Source organism: Cibotium barometz, chromosome 28 (genome assembly GCF_041138505.1).
Source record: "Cibotium barometz isolate CiBa-2024 chromosome 28, ASM4113850v1, whole genome shotgun sequence".
In the NCBI taxonomy this organism is placed as follows: Eukaryota; Viridiplantae; Streptophyta; class Polypodiopsida; order Cyatheales; family Cibotiaceae; genus Cibotium; species Cibotium barometz.
This window is the reverse complement of record NC_141073.1, coordinates 37,491,116-37,509,902: the sequence shown is the minus strand read 5'-3', so window position 1 is coordinate 37,509,902 and position 18,787 is coordinate 37,491,116. Positions and strand designations below refer to the sequence as shown.

The following is an 18,787-nucleotide window of genomic DNA, read 5'->3' as shown; positions in this document are numbered from 1 at the left end:
CACATAACACTTAAGAAGATCTAACACTGTAGAATTAGCCTCTTCCGATTGACCATCTGTTTGTGGATGAAATGAAGATGAAAACTTGAGAGTTGTACCCATGTTGTCAAACAACCCTCTCCAGAATAAACTCGTCATCCGTGGATCACGGTCACTAATGATAGACGAAGGCAAGCCATGATACTTGAAGATGTTCGCCATGAACAACTTCACCATATGATCAACTTTGATCGTCTTACGCACGGGAATGAAATGAGCCTGCTTACTGAACTTGCATATGATAGTCCAAATGCCATCATTCCCCGTTTGTGTACGTGGAAGATCAAATATAAAATCCATGGCAATGCTCTCCCATGGTCTATCTGGAATAGGTGAAGGCTGAAGTAACCCTGGTGTCTTTTGACGGTCAAACTTCACCTTCTAACATACGATGCGTTGCCTAACAAAAGCATCAACATCTCTTCTCAAGGTTGGCCAATAAAAGAAAGTCTCAACTGCTTTTACCGTGGCGTCAATACCTCTATGACCTGCATATGGTGGAGCATGACTTTCAATCATAACCTTGAGTCGTAATCGCCTCGTAACACACAATCTACCATGCATCAACAAAAACCCATCTCTGAGAGTATAATGATCATGCCGTTGACCCTCAGACATCTGATCATAGAGCCTTCCAAAATCCTCATCATGGGCATACTGCTCTTTCATCTCATCAAGCTCATGATGATAAGCAAGTGAAACTGCTGAGACCTGTGGCTTGCGTGACAAAGCATCTGCCACAACATTCTTTTTGCCTTCCACATGCACAATCTGGAAGTGGAACATAGACAAAAAGTTGGCCCATCGCATATGCTTCTTTGAAAGTTTAGTTTGCGTGAGGAAATAACGCAAGGTCTGATGATCTATCTGCACAGTGAAATCAGCCCCAAGCAAATAGTGTTTCCATGTAGAAAGAGCATGAATTACAGCCAACATCTCTTTCTCATAAACCTGTAAATGCTTCTCGGCATTCTGCAATATTCAACTCTCATAGGCTATCACATGTCCTTCCTGCATGAGAACTGCCCCAATGTTTTTTTTTTTCCGAGAAAAGATCCTTTCATTAGTTATATAAAAAACGCGCGTAGGGCTACAAAAGACCCTCTCCTGTTCATAAGAGAATAGAGCAGAGATCCAAGCAAGGCAGCTAGGGAGACTCTCCCTAGGTGCAGAAAAGTACAAATATCAGTACAAAGAACTGAGGGGCTATATCATACAATAGGAGGGGGGGAAAAGCCAAACAGGTGGCCTGTAGTGCCAGCGGGGGGAACCCGCGTGTAGGGTATAGAAGGGGCCGCTGCGCCAAGTGGTGTGAAAGGCCTGGCGCCGCAAGATCACCTCATCCGAGTCGCCCCGGATGCGGTCATACTGTCCTCGCAGGGTGTGGATCAACTCCTGCAAAATCCCCCGGACAGTCTCTGCTGGTGGCTCCAGTCTCCCCTCAAAGGCCCTAAAACACCGGGCTCTCCAGGTGAACCAGATGGTGAGGCTGCTGAGGAGCTCCCATCGTAGATCCCTCTCCTGTGTCCAGCTGGCGGACGAGAAATCCGGTGAAGGAACAAGGCGAGGCTGGCCCCTAATGAATCTGATGGCCTGGCTGTCCTGCTCCGTCTCATAGCCCATAGCAGGCCTTGACGAAGTCGACCAAGCAGCGGCACTCCACGTATACATGTCCTCTGGAGAGAGGGGGGCCAGAATGCGCAGCATCCGCAGCCAAATCTGCTGCGCTTGAGGACAGTCCCATAGGCAATGTCTCTGTGTCTCCAAAGGGTGGCCGCATCGGACGCAGGCCGCCGGAAGACCACTGTAGACAAGCCAGGTGCCAACTGCAGAGCCCCTGTGGGCGACCAACCACTGGAAAGTCGAGATCCTGCATGCCTGTCGACTAGCCTAGAGCCTGGTCCAAAAATCCTCCAGGAACTCCTGTGAGAGTCCCTGTAGCCGCCAATGCTTCGATGCAGCTGGAGAGACCATCCTCCGCGCCGTCAAAATATCTCCCCAACCAGACAGTGTACTGGAAAAAGGTGATCTCTGTGGCCTCGGGGGATGCATAAGGATCATGCCACTCGTACTCGCCAGGGTCCCACTGGAGCCGGGCCAAGGGGCGCGCTGCATATGCCCATATGTGCCAATCAGAGTCCACATCTGCAGGGTCTGGATCAATATGCCACTTCCGAGAAGCGGCGGCCACTACCCGTATCCTGTGAAAGATGCACTCTGCAACCAAAGGCGACTCCGCCTCCACTCTCTGAAGTCTGCCCTCATCCTGGATCTCATAGTAGAGGCATCTACCATCCTCAGTGCAAGCTCTGACAGCAATCAGGATCTCCAACTGTGTAAAGGCTCCCATCCACCGTGGGGCCACTGGCTCGAGAGGCGTGAACCACTCCTCTGTGAGTGCCTCCTGAATGTCATCCCTCATAATCAGCCCCCCTCTGAAGTGACTCAGCCTCTCCACCTGGATCTCCTCTGGGAGATTGCAGAAGGCCTGCCAGTCTCCAAAACTACGTGCTGGGCGTGCCGCCAATGGTCCCCAGGCTAGACGAGGCCGAGAACCCGACCCTGCTCTGTGCGTACCGCTGGGCTCCAGATGAGCGGTTGTCTGGCCCGCTCCTCATCACAAGAAGGAGGTCTCTGAGAGAGTCCCGGTCTCAGCAACTCCCAAGCTTGCAGGATGCTCAAGGTGAATTTGTCCTCCCATCCTCTACTGAGGCCTGTCCTCCTCATCTCTATGAAGATCCATCGTATCTCTGGTGCCCAAGTGCCCCCTGCTGGGGGAGCCCTAGCCTGCAGCCGCTGAAAAAGAAGCTCTTTCCAAGGCTCAGCGCCTGGAAGCAGCCCCCGAACAATAAGCTTCCCCAATAAGGCTCTACTCTGATCAACTGGATCTATAATGCCCAAGCCCCCCCTGGGCCAGCGGAAGTGTAATAACTGCCCAAGCAACCTTAGCCTGGGTTGGCTGACCATCCCGCCTAGACCAAAGAAAGTTCCTGATTAGCCTCTGTACCTGGCTGATGCAAGAGCTCGAGAAGATCCAGCAAGACGTGATGTACCACATGGTCGCTAAAAGCACCTGATTTGCCACCACCACCCTCCCAGCCAAGGATAGCCGAGCTGTACTCCAATACAAAAGCTTCTTTCGAATGCTCAGAAGAAGCGGGGCAATCTGTTGCTCAGGTGACAAATCTAGTCCAATCTGGCATCCCAAATACCGCACTGCTGTGCCAGGAGGAATCCATCTAAAACCGGGGTTTGGGCTCCATGCTGGAGTGGGAGCGCTACTGATCCAAAAGGCCACTGTCTTGCGCCAATTGATCAATGCTCCCGAAGCTGCACTAAAAACCTGAAGCGACTGCTCTGCCCGCCGAAGATTGGCCTCCTGGCCATGCAAAAATAAACCCGTGTCATCAGCAAACTCAGCATCGAGCAGGTCCTCCCCCCGGACTGGGAGCTGGAGTCCTCTCAAACCAACCTCCTCTGCCGTTAGATACATGCTCATAGCCTCAGCAAAGAAGAGAAAAAGAAAAGGGGCGAGAGGACACCCCTGACGGACTGATCTGGTCAACTCAAAACTCGGCCCCCGTCCTCCTTCCATCAGCACCTAGCTACGAGCTGTGGAATATAGAGCCGCCACTCCTCGAATCCAAACTGGCTCAAAGCCCAGGTGAAGCATAGTGCCCTCTAAGAAACCCCAATCGACCCTATCGTATGCCTTCTCAAAATCGAGAAGCATCACGACCAGGTTCTCACCGAGAAATCTAGCTCGGGCCGTCGCCTCCCAGAAGGTGAAAATGTTGTCAAGGTTACTGCGCTCCTTGACGAATCCTGTCTGGGTAGCATGAATCAACTCCCCCAGGAAGGGCTGGATCCTCAAACTCAAGGCCTTTGCTAAGACCTTGTAGACAGTATTGAGGATCGTAATAGGTCTCCAATGCCGAATATCATCTGATACTCCCTCCCCCTTGGGGATAAGAAAGATCAAGCCCTCTGAAAAGCTCTGTGGCATCACCCCAGTGTCCAAAACATACTGAAAGCCCCTGCGGAGGCCTGGCCCCAAAAGGTCCCAATAGCGCATAAAAAAGGCAGGCGTCAATCCGTCCTCCCCAGGGCAACTATGGTGCGGAAGGACCCTCAAGGCCTCAGCAAGCTCAACCTCTGAAAGAGGCTCACCCAGAACTGTGCGCATACGATCTGTGACCCTCCTCTGCACATGGGCCCACATAGTCTGTTGGCAAGCATCCCGAGCCTCAGTGGCTGGCTCCGCTGAAAGCAGGTCTCTATAGAACTCAGTGGCAATGGCTCTGATCTCCCCGGGCTTAGTGGCTACCGATCCGTCCTGCCTCCTGAGCTGGCGGACTCCTGCTCGAGCATGGCGAGGTCCAGTAATCTCAAAAAACTCCCCAGTCACTCTATCACCAAGCTGCGTCCACTGAGAGGCCTGGCGACAATAGTAGAACTCATGTCTTTGCTCCTCTGCCTCTCTAACCTTCTGGGGTGCCTGGCTCAGTTGGGACGCCATCCACTCACATGTAGGCTGCTGCTCCTGAAGGCGTTGAAGCGAAGCAAGGCTACGTCTCAACCGACGCTCCCGCTCACGAGTCTCTCCCAGCCGTGTCAAGACTGCAGTGTGCAAAAAAGAGCTGAGCTCGATGAGTCCCTGGGCACACTGGCCTGCTGCATCCTGGTCAAAGCTCTGGCTATCATGCCATATCCTCTCAATGTCCTCAGTGAGACTAGGATCTGTAAGTACCCTCTCTGGGATCCTCAACTGCAAGCTGGTCTCCCGTGTCCTCTCCTCAAGTGTCAAAATAACTGGCGCATGGTCTGAAAAAGAGGTGCCAGCGAGAATGCCAACGGAGCCCCCATGCTCCCCTAACCTGTCGCCCACATAGAAGCGATCAATCCGTGATAGATTAGTCCCTCCCTGCCGGCGATCCCCGACCGAGAGAAACTAAGACTGTCCTGAGAGCGGGAGAAAGCCTCATGCTGCCATGCATCAGTGATCCTCAGTGTCATGCAAAATCGCTCCCAAGCTGCAAGCTCCGTGCCGTGCACTGTAACATGGCTGCCTCCCACCCTATCGGCCGGGTCCTCAAGCATGTTGAAGTCTCCCCCGACACACCAATGTGCGGCCTCTGGCAATGCATCCGTAACCTGGGTCCAGAACTCTGCTCTGGCACTAGCATGGTTGGGCGCATAGACATTGAGCACGCCAAAGAGCTCATCATGCATCCTCAGAATGACATACTGTGCTCTACTAGGCACAATGATCCCGCGATCCACAATGGCCTGCCGCCATACATGCCGCCATACATCCGCAATGACCATACATACTCCTCCCTGCCCACCCAAGGGGCCAAACCTTGCAGACCAAAATGTGTCCCATCTACTAGGAATTACCGAACCGTATCTCTGGATCTTGCTCTCACCCAAATGGTGCTCCTGCATCATCAGAATATCAATACTGCCCCCAACCAGGCATCTTTGAAGCTCCTGCCTCAAGCAACCACGATAACGTATATAGTGTGCACGCCAAGGCCCTGTACATTCCATGAGATGATCCTCATGGATGACCTGCTGAGGTGGAGGCTGTCTCAGCCGTACGGCGGGCCTTCGCAAGCGGCTTGGATGGAGAATAGTCCCCATCCGAGCGGCTACGAATCTGCCCACCCGGTGTGCTGCAAGAATCTCGGATCAGGCGCCAGTGGCTGTCCCATGGCGACTGCCTCCCACTTAGACAGAGCAACCTCGTGTATGCATACATATCCAGGGTTGCGTGCTAAGTCTGCCACTATGCGAACCACCAAATGTCGAATCCCGGAGGCATCCACACTCCCGATATCAAAGAAAAAATGAGCCAACTCCCATAGTCGGCCTATCACGTCTGTCACCTCCAGATCGCTCACACGGTGAGAAAACTCAACTACCTGAGTCTTCAAAATGCTAAGAGCGAGATCCAGAGTCCACTCCCGGTCGCTAGGGCCACAGAGAGGGAATGAGAAGGCCACCGCTGAATCAAGTGCCTCCTCCCCTCGGGCCGGAGGTATCACTACATGAACTCTGATGGGCGCTGGCTCTCATGGGGGCCCTCCGCTCCAAAAAGCCGTGTGAAGGAGTAATCAAAAGCCTCCGAGCGCTGTGTAGTGTCGAGACGACTTAGCCGACTGCGGATAGAGGATATCCGTGAAGCCCGAATCGGCACGGTAAGTCTCCTCTGTGGTGCTCGAGCAAGGTCGGTGCTCAGTGTCCGCCGGACTGCAGGTGACCGCCAGGGCCTCCCGGGGAGCTGAGGCGAGCGGGGGGGGGGGGGGGGGGGGGGGGGGAAGAGGGGGGTGGAGAAGGAGCCGCTGCCAAAACCGGAGCGGGAACGGGAGGAGGCGAAGGTGGAACCGAGGCGGGAGGGGGGGACGGGAGAGGGGGGGGTGGGGGCGAAGGAGGGGGTGCTGGCATCTCCTGGTCCTCAGTCGGCGCTGGGGTCTCCTCCTGGAGGGGAGCAAAGCTGTTCCTCACGGGAACCCAGTGATGCTGAGACTGTGGTTGCTGCTGCATCGGTCTCTGGGCGTGCTGCTGTGGCTGTCTCCCTCGACGGCGCCCCTGTCCAGGCTGCCACTCCGAGGTCTCTGTGGGCTGAGCAGGTGTCCCGGAGGCTGCCTGCCGAGCCGCATCTGTGGGCGGGCCATCGGGGGCCTGCTGCTGCGGTGAAGGTCGGGGTCTCCTGCGAGGGCAGGCCTTGGCCGTGTGGCCGACCTGCCTGCAGATAAAACACTGGTTTGGGAGCCCCGAAAACTCCACTCTCTGATCAATCCATCCCCCCCCCTATCCTAGGTAGCTGAATGACCTTCGGAAGGGAGGAGATGTCAGGAACCAAAACTTTGACCGAAGGTAGCCCAGCTGCTCTAGCCACCACTGAAGCTGCTGTGGGGCCAGTCTCAAGCACCGAGCCCACCAATGCTCCTAGCCTAGAAAGGAGCGGAAGGTACTCACGGCGGAGTCCAGGGAAGCAAACTGTAACATGAAATAGGCGCTCTCCCTGCTCGGCCGCTGCTGGGCCAAAGCCATGCTGCCAAGGTCTGAAGAATGTCCGAGCGCCCCTGATGTCAAGGGGACTCATGGCTAGGACGTGGGCCACGCTCTGGGCTGTCTCGAACTCAATCTGGTAGTGTCCACGGCCCAGTAACTGAACGTCCAGGATCTTGCCCACATCTGCAAGAAGGCGGGCCTGGAGAAGATCCCGGATCACCCTCTGCTGGGGCAAGTGCCGACCATACGGCAGATGGTGGAATGTGCCTGGAGGCGTTCCACCTCTGCGGTGAGGCTCGCTTCCTCTTCTGGTGAAAGAGAAAGCCTGATGGGGGTATCCTCAGGGGCGGGCCAGGGGGCTGCGAAAGAGTCCCTCTGAGGTGGGGCGGGAGGAGCCTCCATCAGAGTCTGAAGCTATGTCGAAGGCGGAGCGAATGCGGAGAGTCCTGCAAGAACCGAGCTGCACACAAAGGGCGGAGGGGGAAGGCGGAAGGCAAAAAAACCCCAGGGGATGGAAAAAAAAAGCAGAAAGAAGGGGAGGGGGGGGGGGTAAGGCGGCGGCGAAGAAAAAACCAGGGGGGGGGGCGGAAGCAACGCGAAAGGGGGGTGGGGGGGAAGAGAGGGCGGAGGCTGGCGGAGGGGGGCGGGGTGTTGAAGAAGGGAGGGGGGCGCGAAGGAGAGGATCAGGGGGCGGCGGGCGCAAGAAAACCGGGGGGGGGGGGGGGTGCCGGGGGGGGGGGGGGGGGGGGGGGGCGGGGGGGGAGCATATGCGAGGCGGCAGAAACACAGGGCAGGCGGCCGGGGGGGGGGGGGGAGGGACAGACGTGAGGGCGGGAAGGGGGGAGGGCGTGCAGGCAGCATCGCGAGCAGGGGGGGGAGGGGAAGCTTCAACGAGCTAACAAGGTGACAAACGAACTGCCCCAATGTTGTTTCCACATGCATCACATTGGACAATAAAGGCCTTTCGGAGATTCGGTATCGGAGATTCGATAATACTGGATCCGAAGTAAGCTTTTCTTTAAGCTTTTTAAAGGCTGTAATTTCCTGATCAGCCCATCTAAACGGAGTTGCCTTCTTTGTTAAGGCATGAAGGGGCAAAGCAATCTTAGCAAAATACCGTATGTACCGCCTGTAATAGGAACACAATCCCAAAAAGCTGCGTACATCATGCACGGTCCTCAAATCTGGCCAATTAAGAATTGCTTCCACCTTCGAAGGATCCATACGGACTCCATGCTTAGACACAATATGCCCCAAGAAGTGTATCTCTTCCAAGAAGAACTCACGCTTCTTGCCATTAATGACCAGCCTATGCTTCCAGAGTTCTTCAAATGCAATGGCCAAATGCTTCCTATGCTCCTCCTCAGTATGTGAATGCACAATCATATCATCAAAGAATGTGCCCACAAACGCTCTATGAGGTCGGAAAATCCTGTCCATCATTCTGTTAAATGTAGCAAGTGCATTTATCAAACCAAAGGGCATAACCAAGAACTCATATAACCCAAAAGTGGTTCGAAATGCTGTCTTATGCACATCCTCGGGTCTAATACGTATCTGATGATACCCGCTTTTCAAGTCTATCCGACTAAAGACTGTGGAGCCCTGTAAGCGGTCCAAAATGTCATCGATCCTCGGAATGGGGAATCGATTCTTGATGGTATTCTTGTTCAGCGCACTGTAATCAATACACATGCGCCAAGAACCATCTTTCTTTTGCACTAAGAGCACAGGTGAGCAAAAGGGTGATGAGCTAGGCTGAATCAACCCTTTATTCAACAACTCTTGTACTTGACTCATAATTTCTTCTTGTTGAGCTGCACTAACACGGTACGGCGGTCTATTTGGTGGAGTACTCCCCGAGATTAGATCAATAGCATGATCTTCTGGCCTTTCCGGAGGAAGTTCCCCTGGCAATGACTCGGAAAAACAATCTTGGAACTTACATAAGAAATCAGTCCTGTCCTTATCTAACGTAGACAAATTAGATATAGACTCATCATCTTTTGCATCCTTTACAAAAATCAAGTACGCGGAAAGATGTTTTTTCATTACTGATGAAATTGCTGAAGCTGATACAATAGGAATAGATTCCCCTTTTAGCTTTACATCCAAAATATGTTCTTTCCCTCTATGAGTCAAAGTAATCTTCCTATTGTATGTATCCACCACCGCATGTACTCTATGGCACCATGGCATACCCAACAAAACATCACATCCATCAAGTGGCATGATGAAAAACTCCTCGCTGTCCACATAACCCTGCACATGAAGCCTGAGCTTCCCAATAATAGGAGTGACGGGTTCTGCATACCCAGGACAAGCCATATTAGCCTCACACAAAGGCCCCATCTCCTCTGCATGAATCCCCAATCGGCCAGCCAAATCTGGTGAAATAAAGTTGGCTCTAGCACCTGTGTCAAAGAAAATCAAGGCATTTTGATCTCTCACTTTGCCCCATGCCCTGCACAACTCAGTCTCTTCACCACCTGGCTGTTCCCCAACAAGATCAGGAACTAATCCTGCAGAAGGTTTTGGTTTCTTAGACTTGGGCTCCCCTTTAGTGTCAGAGTCCTTTTGGGACTTTCGCTTGTGACAATTAGAAGACATATGTCCCTCCTCTGTACAGTAAAAACATTTCCGAGCATCCATCAAAGCCTGTCTCTCCTCAGGAGTTCTCTTGGGCATTGATAACTTCTTATACCGCTTCTCTGTAGACCCTTTTGCATCACGCGAAGCATGCCCTGACTTTTCAGATTTCTTGCTTGAGCTTTTACTTCCTTTAAATCCAGATGAGATTCCAGTGAGTAGCGCATTTGCTGTCATAGCATTCTCTATCATCTGTGACATATTTGTTACTCGAGTCTTCATGCAATAGTCACGCACTTCCTTGGGCAGCCCACAACAATACTTCTCCACATGCTCAGACAAAGGCACTGCACGATAAGAAGTAACTGGGAGTAAAGCTTCCCAAAACTTCTTATTATAATCCTCAAGATTTTCACACTTTGTTGCATCCAACTTGTGCCATGCTGTCATTACATCCACCTCAAAAGTAGATGTGAGCCATACGGAAGAGAACACCTGCTTAAATTGTACCCAAGTAGATGGTGCTATGCCCTGTAAAAGAAGAGTGGACCACCACTGCAATGCATTACCCTTGAGAAAAGTCGCAGCTTTTCTCACTTTAGAGGACTCCGTGTAATTACCACAAGAAAAAGCAGCATCAAACTGCTGTAAAAAGGTGAGTGCCTTTAGCTTATCTTTGGCCCCAGTGAATGTGTCAAATTTCACAGCAGCTCCCCCTTCCTTATAATCCTTCGCCTTACCCATAGGCGTTAGATTATCGCATAGTCACAAGGAACGGGGGACGGTAACGGGGGACGGGGACGGGGACGGGACGGGGGACGGCCATAAGTAGGGAACGGGGACGGGGGAGGGAACGGCACTCAAAAAGTACTTTTTTTTTTAAAGTTTTTCCACCCTCAGGTAACTACGCAGGCACCGGCTAACTCAACTTTGTGAGTCCCCCGTATATGAGGAGAAGGCATTTATGAGTAGCACGGGTCACCTGATAGGTCCCGGTTTAAACACCGGATAGTGGTCGATTGTGGCCAGATAGCATGAGACGATTCTGGAGAAGGTTGGCACACTGCCAAACCAGGCTACATGCATATGCGGTGAGTTATTATACACCTACTGCATATGGGCTGTAAATTTTGGGTCCGTTGCGGCGCGCAGTTTCACACCAACCTACTTGGGGGAAGGTGCGGAGGGGGGCGTGAGCCCCTCTCTGCAGGGGGTCCGAAGGGCCGTTTACGCTAAACTCCATGTTTGTAGCCTTGCAGCCTTATTCTTATATAGATATTAGATAGGCAAGAGAGAGGCAAGGGCAAGTGAGAGAGAGAGAGGCAAGGGCCAAGCCTCAAGGGCCAAGGCCCAAGGCCCCAAAGCTCAAGCCTAAATGCCAAACCTCAAGGCAAGAGAGAGGCAAGGGCCAAGGCAAAAAACGGCAGGCGCAACGACAAAAAAAGGCGAGCAACAGCTCTCTGCCGTCCCCTCACAGTGCCGTCCCCGACCGACGTCCCCGTCCCTGCGCCGCCGTCCCCGTCGCCGTCCCCTGTGAGAAACGTGCTGTGGGGGACGTCCGTCCGTCCCCGTCCGTCCCCGTTGCTGGTCCGTCCCGAAACGCCGTCCCCGCGTTCCAAGCTGCCGTCCCCTCCGTCCCCTGTGACTATGGATTATCGTAAGGAAGTGGCTTCATAAGATTGCTACCCCCAGCATTCATGCCCATCATAGGGTCAACATTACCAATTCCCACACCTGGCATTCCATACATTCCAGCCATGTTTCCAAACATACCATTATGCATACCGGGCTGCATGCCCCCCTACATGTTGCCTTGCATTCCGGGCTGCATGCCTCCAAACATGTTTCCTTGCACTCCGGACTGCATACCACCATACATATTCCCTTGCATACCAGGCTGAAAACTAGCTCCAAAATTCCCTGGAATACCCATGCCTCCCTGAGGATAACCCCCAGTCATGGATTGGAACACAGAGCCACCACCAAAATAACCTGGATGCATAGACTGCTGTGGAATAGATGGCTGTCCGAAAAAGGAACTCTATGAGTTGGCACCAAAAGTATGTTGCATGTTTGGAAACTGTCCAAAAGATGGATCCTGTGGGAAGGCACCACTGTTGCCCTGAGGTGGGTTCTTAGAACGCACTTTCTTCTTCTTCTTTTTAGGCTCAGAACGGGATCTCATAAATTCAGCAAACTTCTCACTTTGAGTGAGCTGCATAAACACATCCATTACACTTGCCAAACGATTTTTAAACTGAGCATCATCTTCCTCTTTACTAGGCATATCTTCTGGCTGTGTTACATCCTCATATTGTGCATCATCTGCAGCCTGTTCTCCTGCAAGAATATCCTCAGATTCATTTCTTTCAAGAGAGGTCTCTTGCTCTTCCTCTTCATCATAAAAATATTCATCTTCTGTGTTTGACATGTTGCTGAATTTTTCAGCAATGACTTGCCTCGAGTCAACCACGAGCTCACCCCCTTAAGAAAGTTGATGATGGTCCCGGCAACGGAACCTTGAAACCGGCCTCTGGTAGAAACCAAAGTGCGGTAGACTAGCAGTCACCCTTCCAATTGTAGTCCAAATAAATAACAGGAGCTAGAATGCCCCAGAACTGAAAGGAAAACGACACCTGTTGGCCCCAAAGCTTGGCGCCCCTTTCGGTATTTCTTTATTCAAATTCAATGAAATGTATAACTGAGTACAACAAAGCCAGTCCAGGAGAGTAAACCTGCATGTCCAATCTGGCAGCCCTCAAGACCTCTTAGCACAGAGGATTCACACACAGATCTGTGTCCCACAAAAGCAACACACTGTGCTTCCCTCTAATCAACCAAGACAATTCAACAGGGCAGCCTTGAGCACACATCTGGCTGTTCCATGAACATGGTTTCAAACTCAGCTCAAATACACATCCACTGTCCAATCTCTGTTTCCACCCTTCAAACTGCCATACCCCTCCTCTCACAAGGGGCCAGATGATACAACTCTGCAGCAGACATAAGCCAGTGGAAAGAAAGAAAGATTGATATGTTCAGAGCTTACCAATTTTAATGCGTGGTTCTGTACCAATTGTAATGCGTGGTTCTGCACCAGAGGGACTGACCGTACCAGTCTGAACTGTTGGATTGTATCCGCTTGTACCTGTCCATACAGGGCTGTACTTGCATGCGTCAGTGAACCTACAGCCGCCTGCGTCAGAAGATCTGCAGAGCAGCCGTACCAGCCTGCGTCAGATGACCTGAAGCGATTGTACTGATCTGTCCGTACAGTACCCGCTTGCAGCCCCTGTACCGTACAGGTCTGCACCTGCACAGCAGTCGACTGAACCTGCAGCAGCCGCCTGTACCAACTGTACGGAATTGTACCTGCTGTCCGTACCCTAGTTGCCAGCGCTGCCTAAACCAGCCGCAAATAAACCTGCAACCGCCTGCTCTGTACGGCCTGCTACCACCTGGTCTGTACGGCCTGCAACCACCTGGTCTGTACGGCCAGTGTACTGTATGGCCTGTGTTCTGTACGGCCTGCTCTTCACGCAGCAAATGCAGCAGCCACACTCTATGCAGCCAGTCCACTCTTTTTCTCTTCTCCTCGGACCTCCACGCAGGTAGCTTGCACGACTCCTCCAAAGGCAAGAGAGAGAGAGAAGAGAGAGGCGTGTATCTCCAAAAGTAGAGTTGCCCCTTTCCCCAAAAATATCCTAGTGGCCCCTTTCTAAAGTTTATCAAACTTCCTAAGGGTCACCTATGCCTAGGGGCCACCCAAGGTTAAAACATTAAAAATATTAATGTCCTTGGTCCCTCTTCACACTTGAGGATGTCCACACATAATACCATTTGTCCGGGCACCCAAATATGAATCATTAAATATTTATCTTGCTCACCAACCACCATGCCCACACTTGTGCTGTTCCACTTTCACAGGGTCATGACATATGCTCTGATACCAATGTAACTTGGTTGAACACAATGCTAATCAATACACTTAAATACACTAAGATTTGGTGGACACTTGCTCAAATACAAGAAGTAAATTGCTGAATTGACAAGAGACACACAATGAGTCCGAACGGCCGATCCCTCCCTCAAATAAAGTATATTGATCTTGGGAGAATCAAGTACATAGTGTCATGGGCATTTCTGACCAGATTTCCATACCAATGCATATGAATACAGTATTGCAAACAAGTGGTTGTCGTTGTAGACTTGCAATCCACACTACCCTCTCAAGTGTCCATGTTTCCTACCATCTACTCTCTATTGTTCCACCAACACATGGTAGCAACAATCTGCAAGAGAGCACATAGGACAAGAGAACACTACACAGGGTATGTGATCTTAAGCTTACTAATTGCAAGTAGAGTCGATGACAGCGAAAGTCTTCGCGATGGAAGTCCTTGGAGTGAAGAGATGTTCGATTTGTCGCAATTCTTCGCGACAAAAGTCTTCAAGAGGATGAAGGGCACCTTGGGAAAGCTTCCCCTATGGTTCAACTTGAGAAAGGAGGGTTGAAATTAGGGTTTTCAGTAAAAAGATCAGAAATTACAGCTATAAAGAGAGCTGTAAAGAGAGACCAGAAATTACAGCTATAAAGAGAGCTGTTTTGCTGAATTTCAGTCATTGGGAGTGTGTAAGAGAGTGATTAGCATCCGGAATCACTCTTGGAAGCTTGAAAATCACCTTAGCAAGCTTGGAAAAGGAGTTGGGAAGGAGAATGTGCAGAAAATGCAGCCCAACAGCCCTTATGAAGGAGGCACCAATCTCTAGAGAGAGGAGAGAGGTGGTGAGTTGTCTAGTGTAGGTGGCAAGCAGGTGCTTTGTGGAGCAAGCTAGAGTGGACACATGGTTGGTTACTCCCTTTGTACAAAGGGAATAAGGTCTGGGCGGTGGACATTGGGTTATGTCCACCTCGGGACATCAATGTGTGTGAACACCGAGCTGGTCATAATTTATAAGTGAGTTTTGGCTGCCCAAAACTTAATGAAGTGTGTATAAATTAGTGCTAACTCCTAAGGCCAAGTTTATGACCAATACTTACTACCTGTCACATACCACATAACCATGTCAGGAGACAGTTTCACACGCATGGTTCCCGGGAGGGCGTCTCCTTACCCAGAACTACACATTGTCAAGTAAGCATGAAAATAGCATGCAATTTCAATTGCAAGCAAGCATATAAAGATGCTATGCAATGCAGCATTGGTATGGACAATCCCCGTTCATGAGACTATACCAAAATAGACGTGCTCTAGGCAAGTACACGAGGTACCAATCCACCAAGCATTTCCGGGCATGTACACGGAGGTACAAGTCCCAACGGAAAGCCAAGTCCATAGTAACACATGAGTGGCATGAATCCCCGGCATATACAACTGCCATGGACACCAGTCCAATGTACATACATGATAAGAAAGCACGGGTGGACCAATTGGGTGGCCAAATGGTGACAGTTGGTACCACTCTTGAGGCCATTGAGACCTAAGAGGGTGGAGTACTGATACAATGCATGAGCATCATTTTAGGGACAGGATGATTGGAGATTTCTTCTCTTTGGGGACAGGATGATCGGATATTTCTTCACTTTGACGGGCCAGCATTGCTATAGAGATGGCGCTCACCGCCTCTGCGGCCGGGATGTGATGGTGGCATTGGCCGCCCCCCCACCCCCCCGCGGCTCCCCACTTCTGTGGTTTGCCCCATTGCTACTAACTTTTACTGCCAGCTTATCTTGGCTGACCCACCCTCATCATTGACTAGGCTCACCGGAGGGTTTGGCAGCACACGAGGGCTGTTGTGTCGCATGGCTTGCAAAGATTTTTGGACTCAGATGAGATTAAGAGGGCTTTTTTGGCTTTCCTTTGTTGGAAGTGCTTAGGCAAGGACGGGCTTGCAAAGATTTTTTCGACTCGCCTTTCCCCCTGGCCGAGATTAAGAGGGCTTTCCTTTGCTGGAAGTGCTTAGGCAAGGACGGGCTTCTGGTTTCCCTCTTCCAGTGGCTTAGTATCTTATGAAGGTTCAATGTGGTCATGTGGACAAGTGTGCTTCTTGATAGGCTTGTTGTGAGCGCCTCATCCATTTGATACCTAGAGAGCACGTGATTGGCTTGAGGTGTGACAGTAGTGCCCATCACGCTTCCTGATACTGATACTGCTTATCGAATTCTCGCCAATGACTTTTGTGGCACCCTCCAAGAGTTGGAACAGCACTGCCTTCGGGATCGCCCAAAGGTGCAACAGGCTTGGTAGAGGATTCTCTGTTTGTTCACTTCTGAACCCAACACACTCCACTTTGTCACGTGGGGAGCGATTGCTTGCGCCATAGAGGTGGGAGCTGCTCTAATTCATGGGGAGGATGGCAGAGGTCTTGCCCTCCAGCTCACACACTTTTGGATTTTGGCCATCCTTGCCTCCTCGGTTACGGTGCCCTAGTGAACCTCAAAGTGCAGAGCGAGCTATAGGCACAGCTACTATGAAAAAGGTCCAAGGGCCATACATGAAAGGGAGATAGCCTAGGTTTGTTTTGTTGTCCCAAGTTGATGTCCTCCAAACCTACATCCTGCATTTTCAAAGGTAATAAGGGTCTATCAATAGGGGAACACCTGAGTCATACCCAAACCTCAAACAAGAGTTAAACATGGACAATCCATACCTGCCATCATCATTTCACAAGACGGCGAACAAAAGGTGGAAGTGCACGAAGTAAAAAGCTATGCAATGTGCATATTTCTTTTGAAGCCTTTGTACAAGCTGCAGCCAGCTATGCTAATTTCTAAAATTCAAAGTGGTACATTTGCCGCCCGCTTTTTTGTGTGTCCGTGCACGTGTGTGTGTTTTAGGTTAAGGTTAAGTCTGCCCCTCACCTTTGGAGAGGTAATAGGGACTCTGTATGGTGGTTTATCCAGGAAGATTCATCCACTAAAGTGGACTTATCTCTATCCTTGAAAATGCCCCCACTCTTCAGCACGGATGATGTGAGTGGGATGTCATAGCCTGTACTCTATGCTATGCATGATGGAGTGGGATAACTTGAAGCCTTGAGAGTAGATTCTCAGACATTAAGGTTGCACCTTGGTGTTTGTGAAGTTTGGGAAATAACCTGAACTCTCCATTGTTGCTGGCCCTTCAAGTGCCTCTCAAACCTCAAGGAGTGTGCAAAAAACTTAAAAAATAAAAAATGTGGTATTTATTAGAGTTGAAGCAATTTGTTGCTTTGTTTTTGTTTGTTTTTTTGGGTATTTTGTTTTTTATTTTATTTAACTTTTTTTGGAATCCTGTTTTTGTGAGGGTTTATTTTTTGATTGGCTTGTATAGCTATAGGGCCAGGAAAATGTACTAAGTAAAGTCATTTCTTTGCACAGGTAATTGACCCCGAAGATGAGCTTATAATTGCCAATGATGGCTTGTGGATTGAAAAGAAGTATCCTGACATTAAAACAAAGTCTACAATTATCACCAAAGAGGGTGAAGTGTTGCATTGAGCTTCTGAGATTTTCTATCAGATATGGAACTTTTGTATGTGACTTAAAAAGTTTTCTTTTTAGTTTTTTCTGTTAAATTTTAATATCAATCTCATCCTCAGCTCCTTTGTATGTGAAAGCGTTTTGTTGCAACCGGTTAGGTGTTAAAGAGCATAATCATGGTCTTTCCAAGATTCACCATGAGGTCCTTGTTATCACAAAAGGCCTGCAATGCATCCAAGTGTGGCCGAGTTCGAGATGAGGACTATGTCATGTGCATATAGTAGGATGGGTATTATTGTATGTGCTAGCTACGAGCCCATGCCACTGTCACCAACCTGGACATTTCCCAATATGAAAGGGGTCTTGTGGACTCCAGGATATCTAAATATTTGGAAAGTACAAGCTTTGGGAATGGGGGATTATCCTAGAATACAAAGGACCACACTCCTAAAATTTAGGAGAGTTGCTATTTTTGGTCCGACTTCGATGGAAATTTTGTTTGCGTCATTACATCTGGAATTGAGCAGATACCAAGAGTTGGCAAAGTGTCTATGACAGAATGTCTACTAGTTGGGATATTTTTAGAGGTAAAGATTATGGAAGGACCCATCTTTTAGATTGGGACATGTGGCAAGAAAGTGGACCAAAGTGAGACAAGTGGTCTGACACTTGTTAGAAAATGGATCAAAGTGAGACAAGTGGCCTCACACTTGTCACTTCAGCTATTGTGTGGCTCTCCACTTGTCATTGTAGCCTTCTCTTGTCATTTTAGCTCATGGGAGACCCAAATCTATAAATTGGAGCCCTCTCTCTTCATTAATGGAGGCTCTCTTGCTACACACTAGCCTCTACCACCGTTACAGGTTGCCCTAATGATGGTTACTCTCTTTCTCTCTCACTTGAAGGCTGCCCATGAAGAATACCGGCTGTTGGGGACTGTTTTGGAGGCTTCCATCGCGAAGAAATACTGAAGGCAAGGGTATTTAATCATTTATTATGATTTCTAGCCATTGTACATGATATTATTCTCCTTGGGTAATAAAATACTCCAAGGGGGGGGGGGGGGGTGGGGGGGCGGCCCATTCCGGCCTCTATGCGGTGTCACACGTGCAATCTCCATTTTCAGCATTTGTGGATGTTTTGTCCATCTTTTATGTTTTATGCAAAGTGATGATAGATATGTGTTAAGGATGTGGCCATGTTTAAATGTTTTAATATGCATTGATGGTATCAACAAGTGTGTCAAAGGCCCTAGTCTCCCGACGAGCGGCGCCGCGAGTTACATTGGTATCAGAGCATAGGCTTTCTTGGAAGCAGAGGCTTCCTTCTATCAATAAGGAAGAGAAAAGATCTCAAGTGGGACCACACTTACCATCATTGCTGTTAAGCATGGCCAGCCGCTTCATAGCTTATGAAGCAAGAGCATGAGTAGTAGACAGCTTGTTGATCTAAGAATTTATGAATTCACAAAATTTTATCTTGGAAGTGTGGAGTTGGCTTTATGTGCACATGTTTAGCACTCTTTCCATATGGATATTGTGGATTATATTATCAAGCTTACAGGCAAGCTATATGGAGATATATCTCGGGATATCTTAAGGATATGGTGAGGAGATATTTCTTTTGGCTTCATGACCAACTTGGCAAAGAAAAGCTAAGTATACTTTGAGTTTGCAA

General features: G+C 50.0%; 1 protein-coding gene across 1 annotated transcript in view; it reads left to right on the top strand.

The window, feature by feature from the left end:
• LOC147622802 (uncharacterized) overlaps positions 1-17,205 on the top strand; it is a 42,412-nt gene extending 25,207 nt beyond the window's left edge. The window contains exon 3 of the mRNA XM_086822447.1: positions 17,009-17,205. Coding sequence (XP_086678573.1) covers positions 17,009-17,128 — 120 coding nt within the window. The 3' untranslated portion in view covers positions 17,129-17,205. The remainder of the gene's footprint in view (positions 1-17,008) is intronic.
• Positions 17,206-18,787: the final 1,582 nt, after the last annotated feature.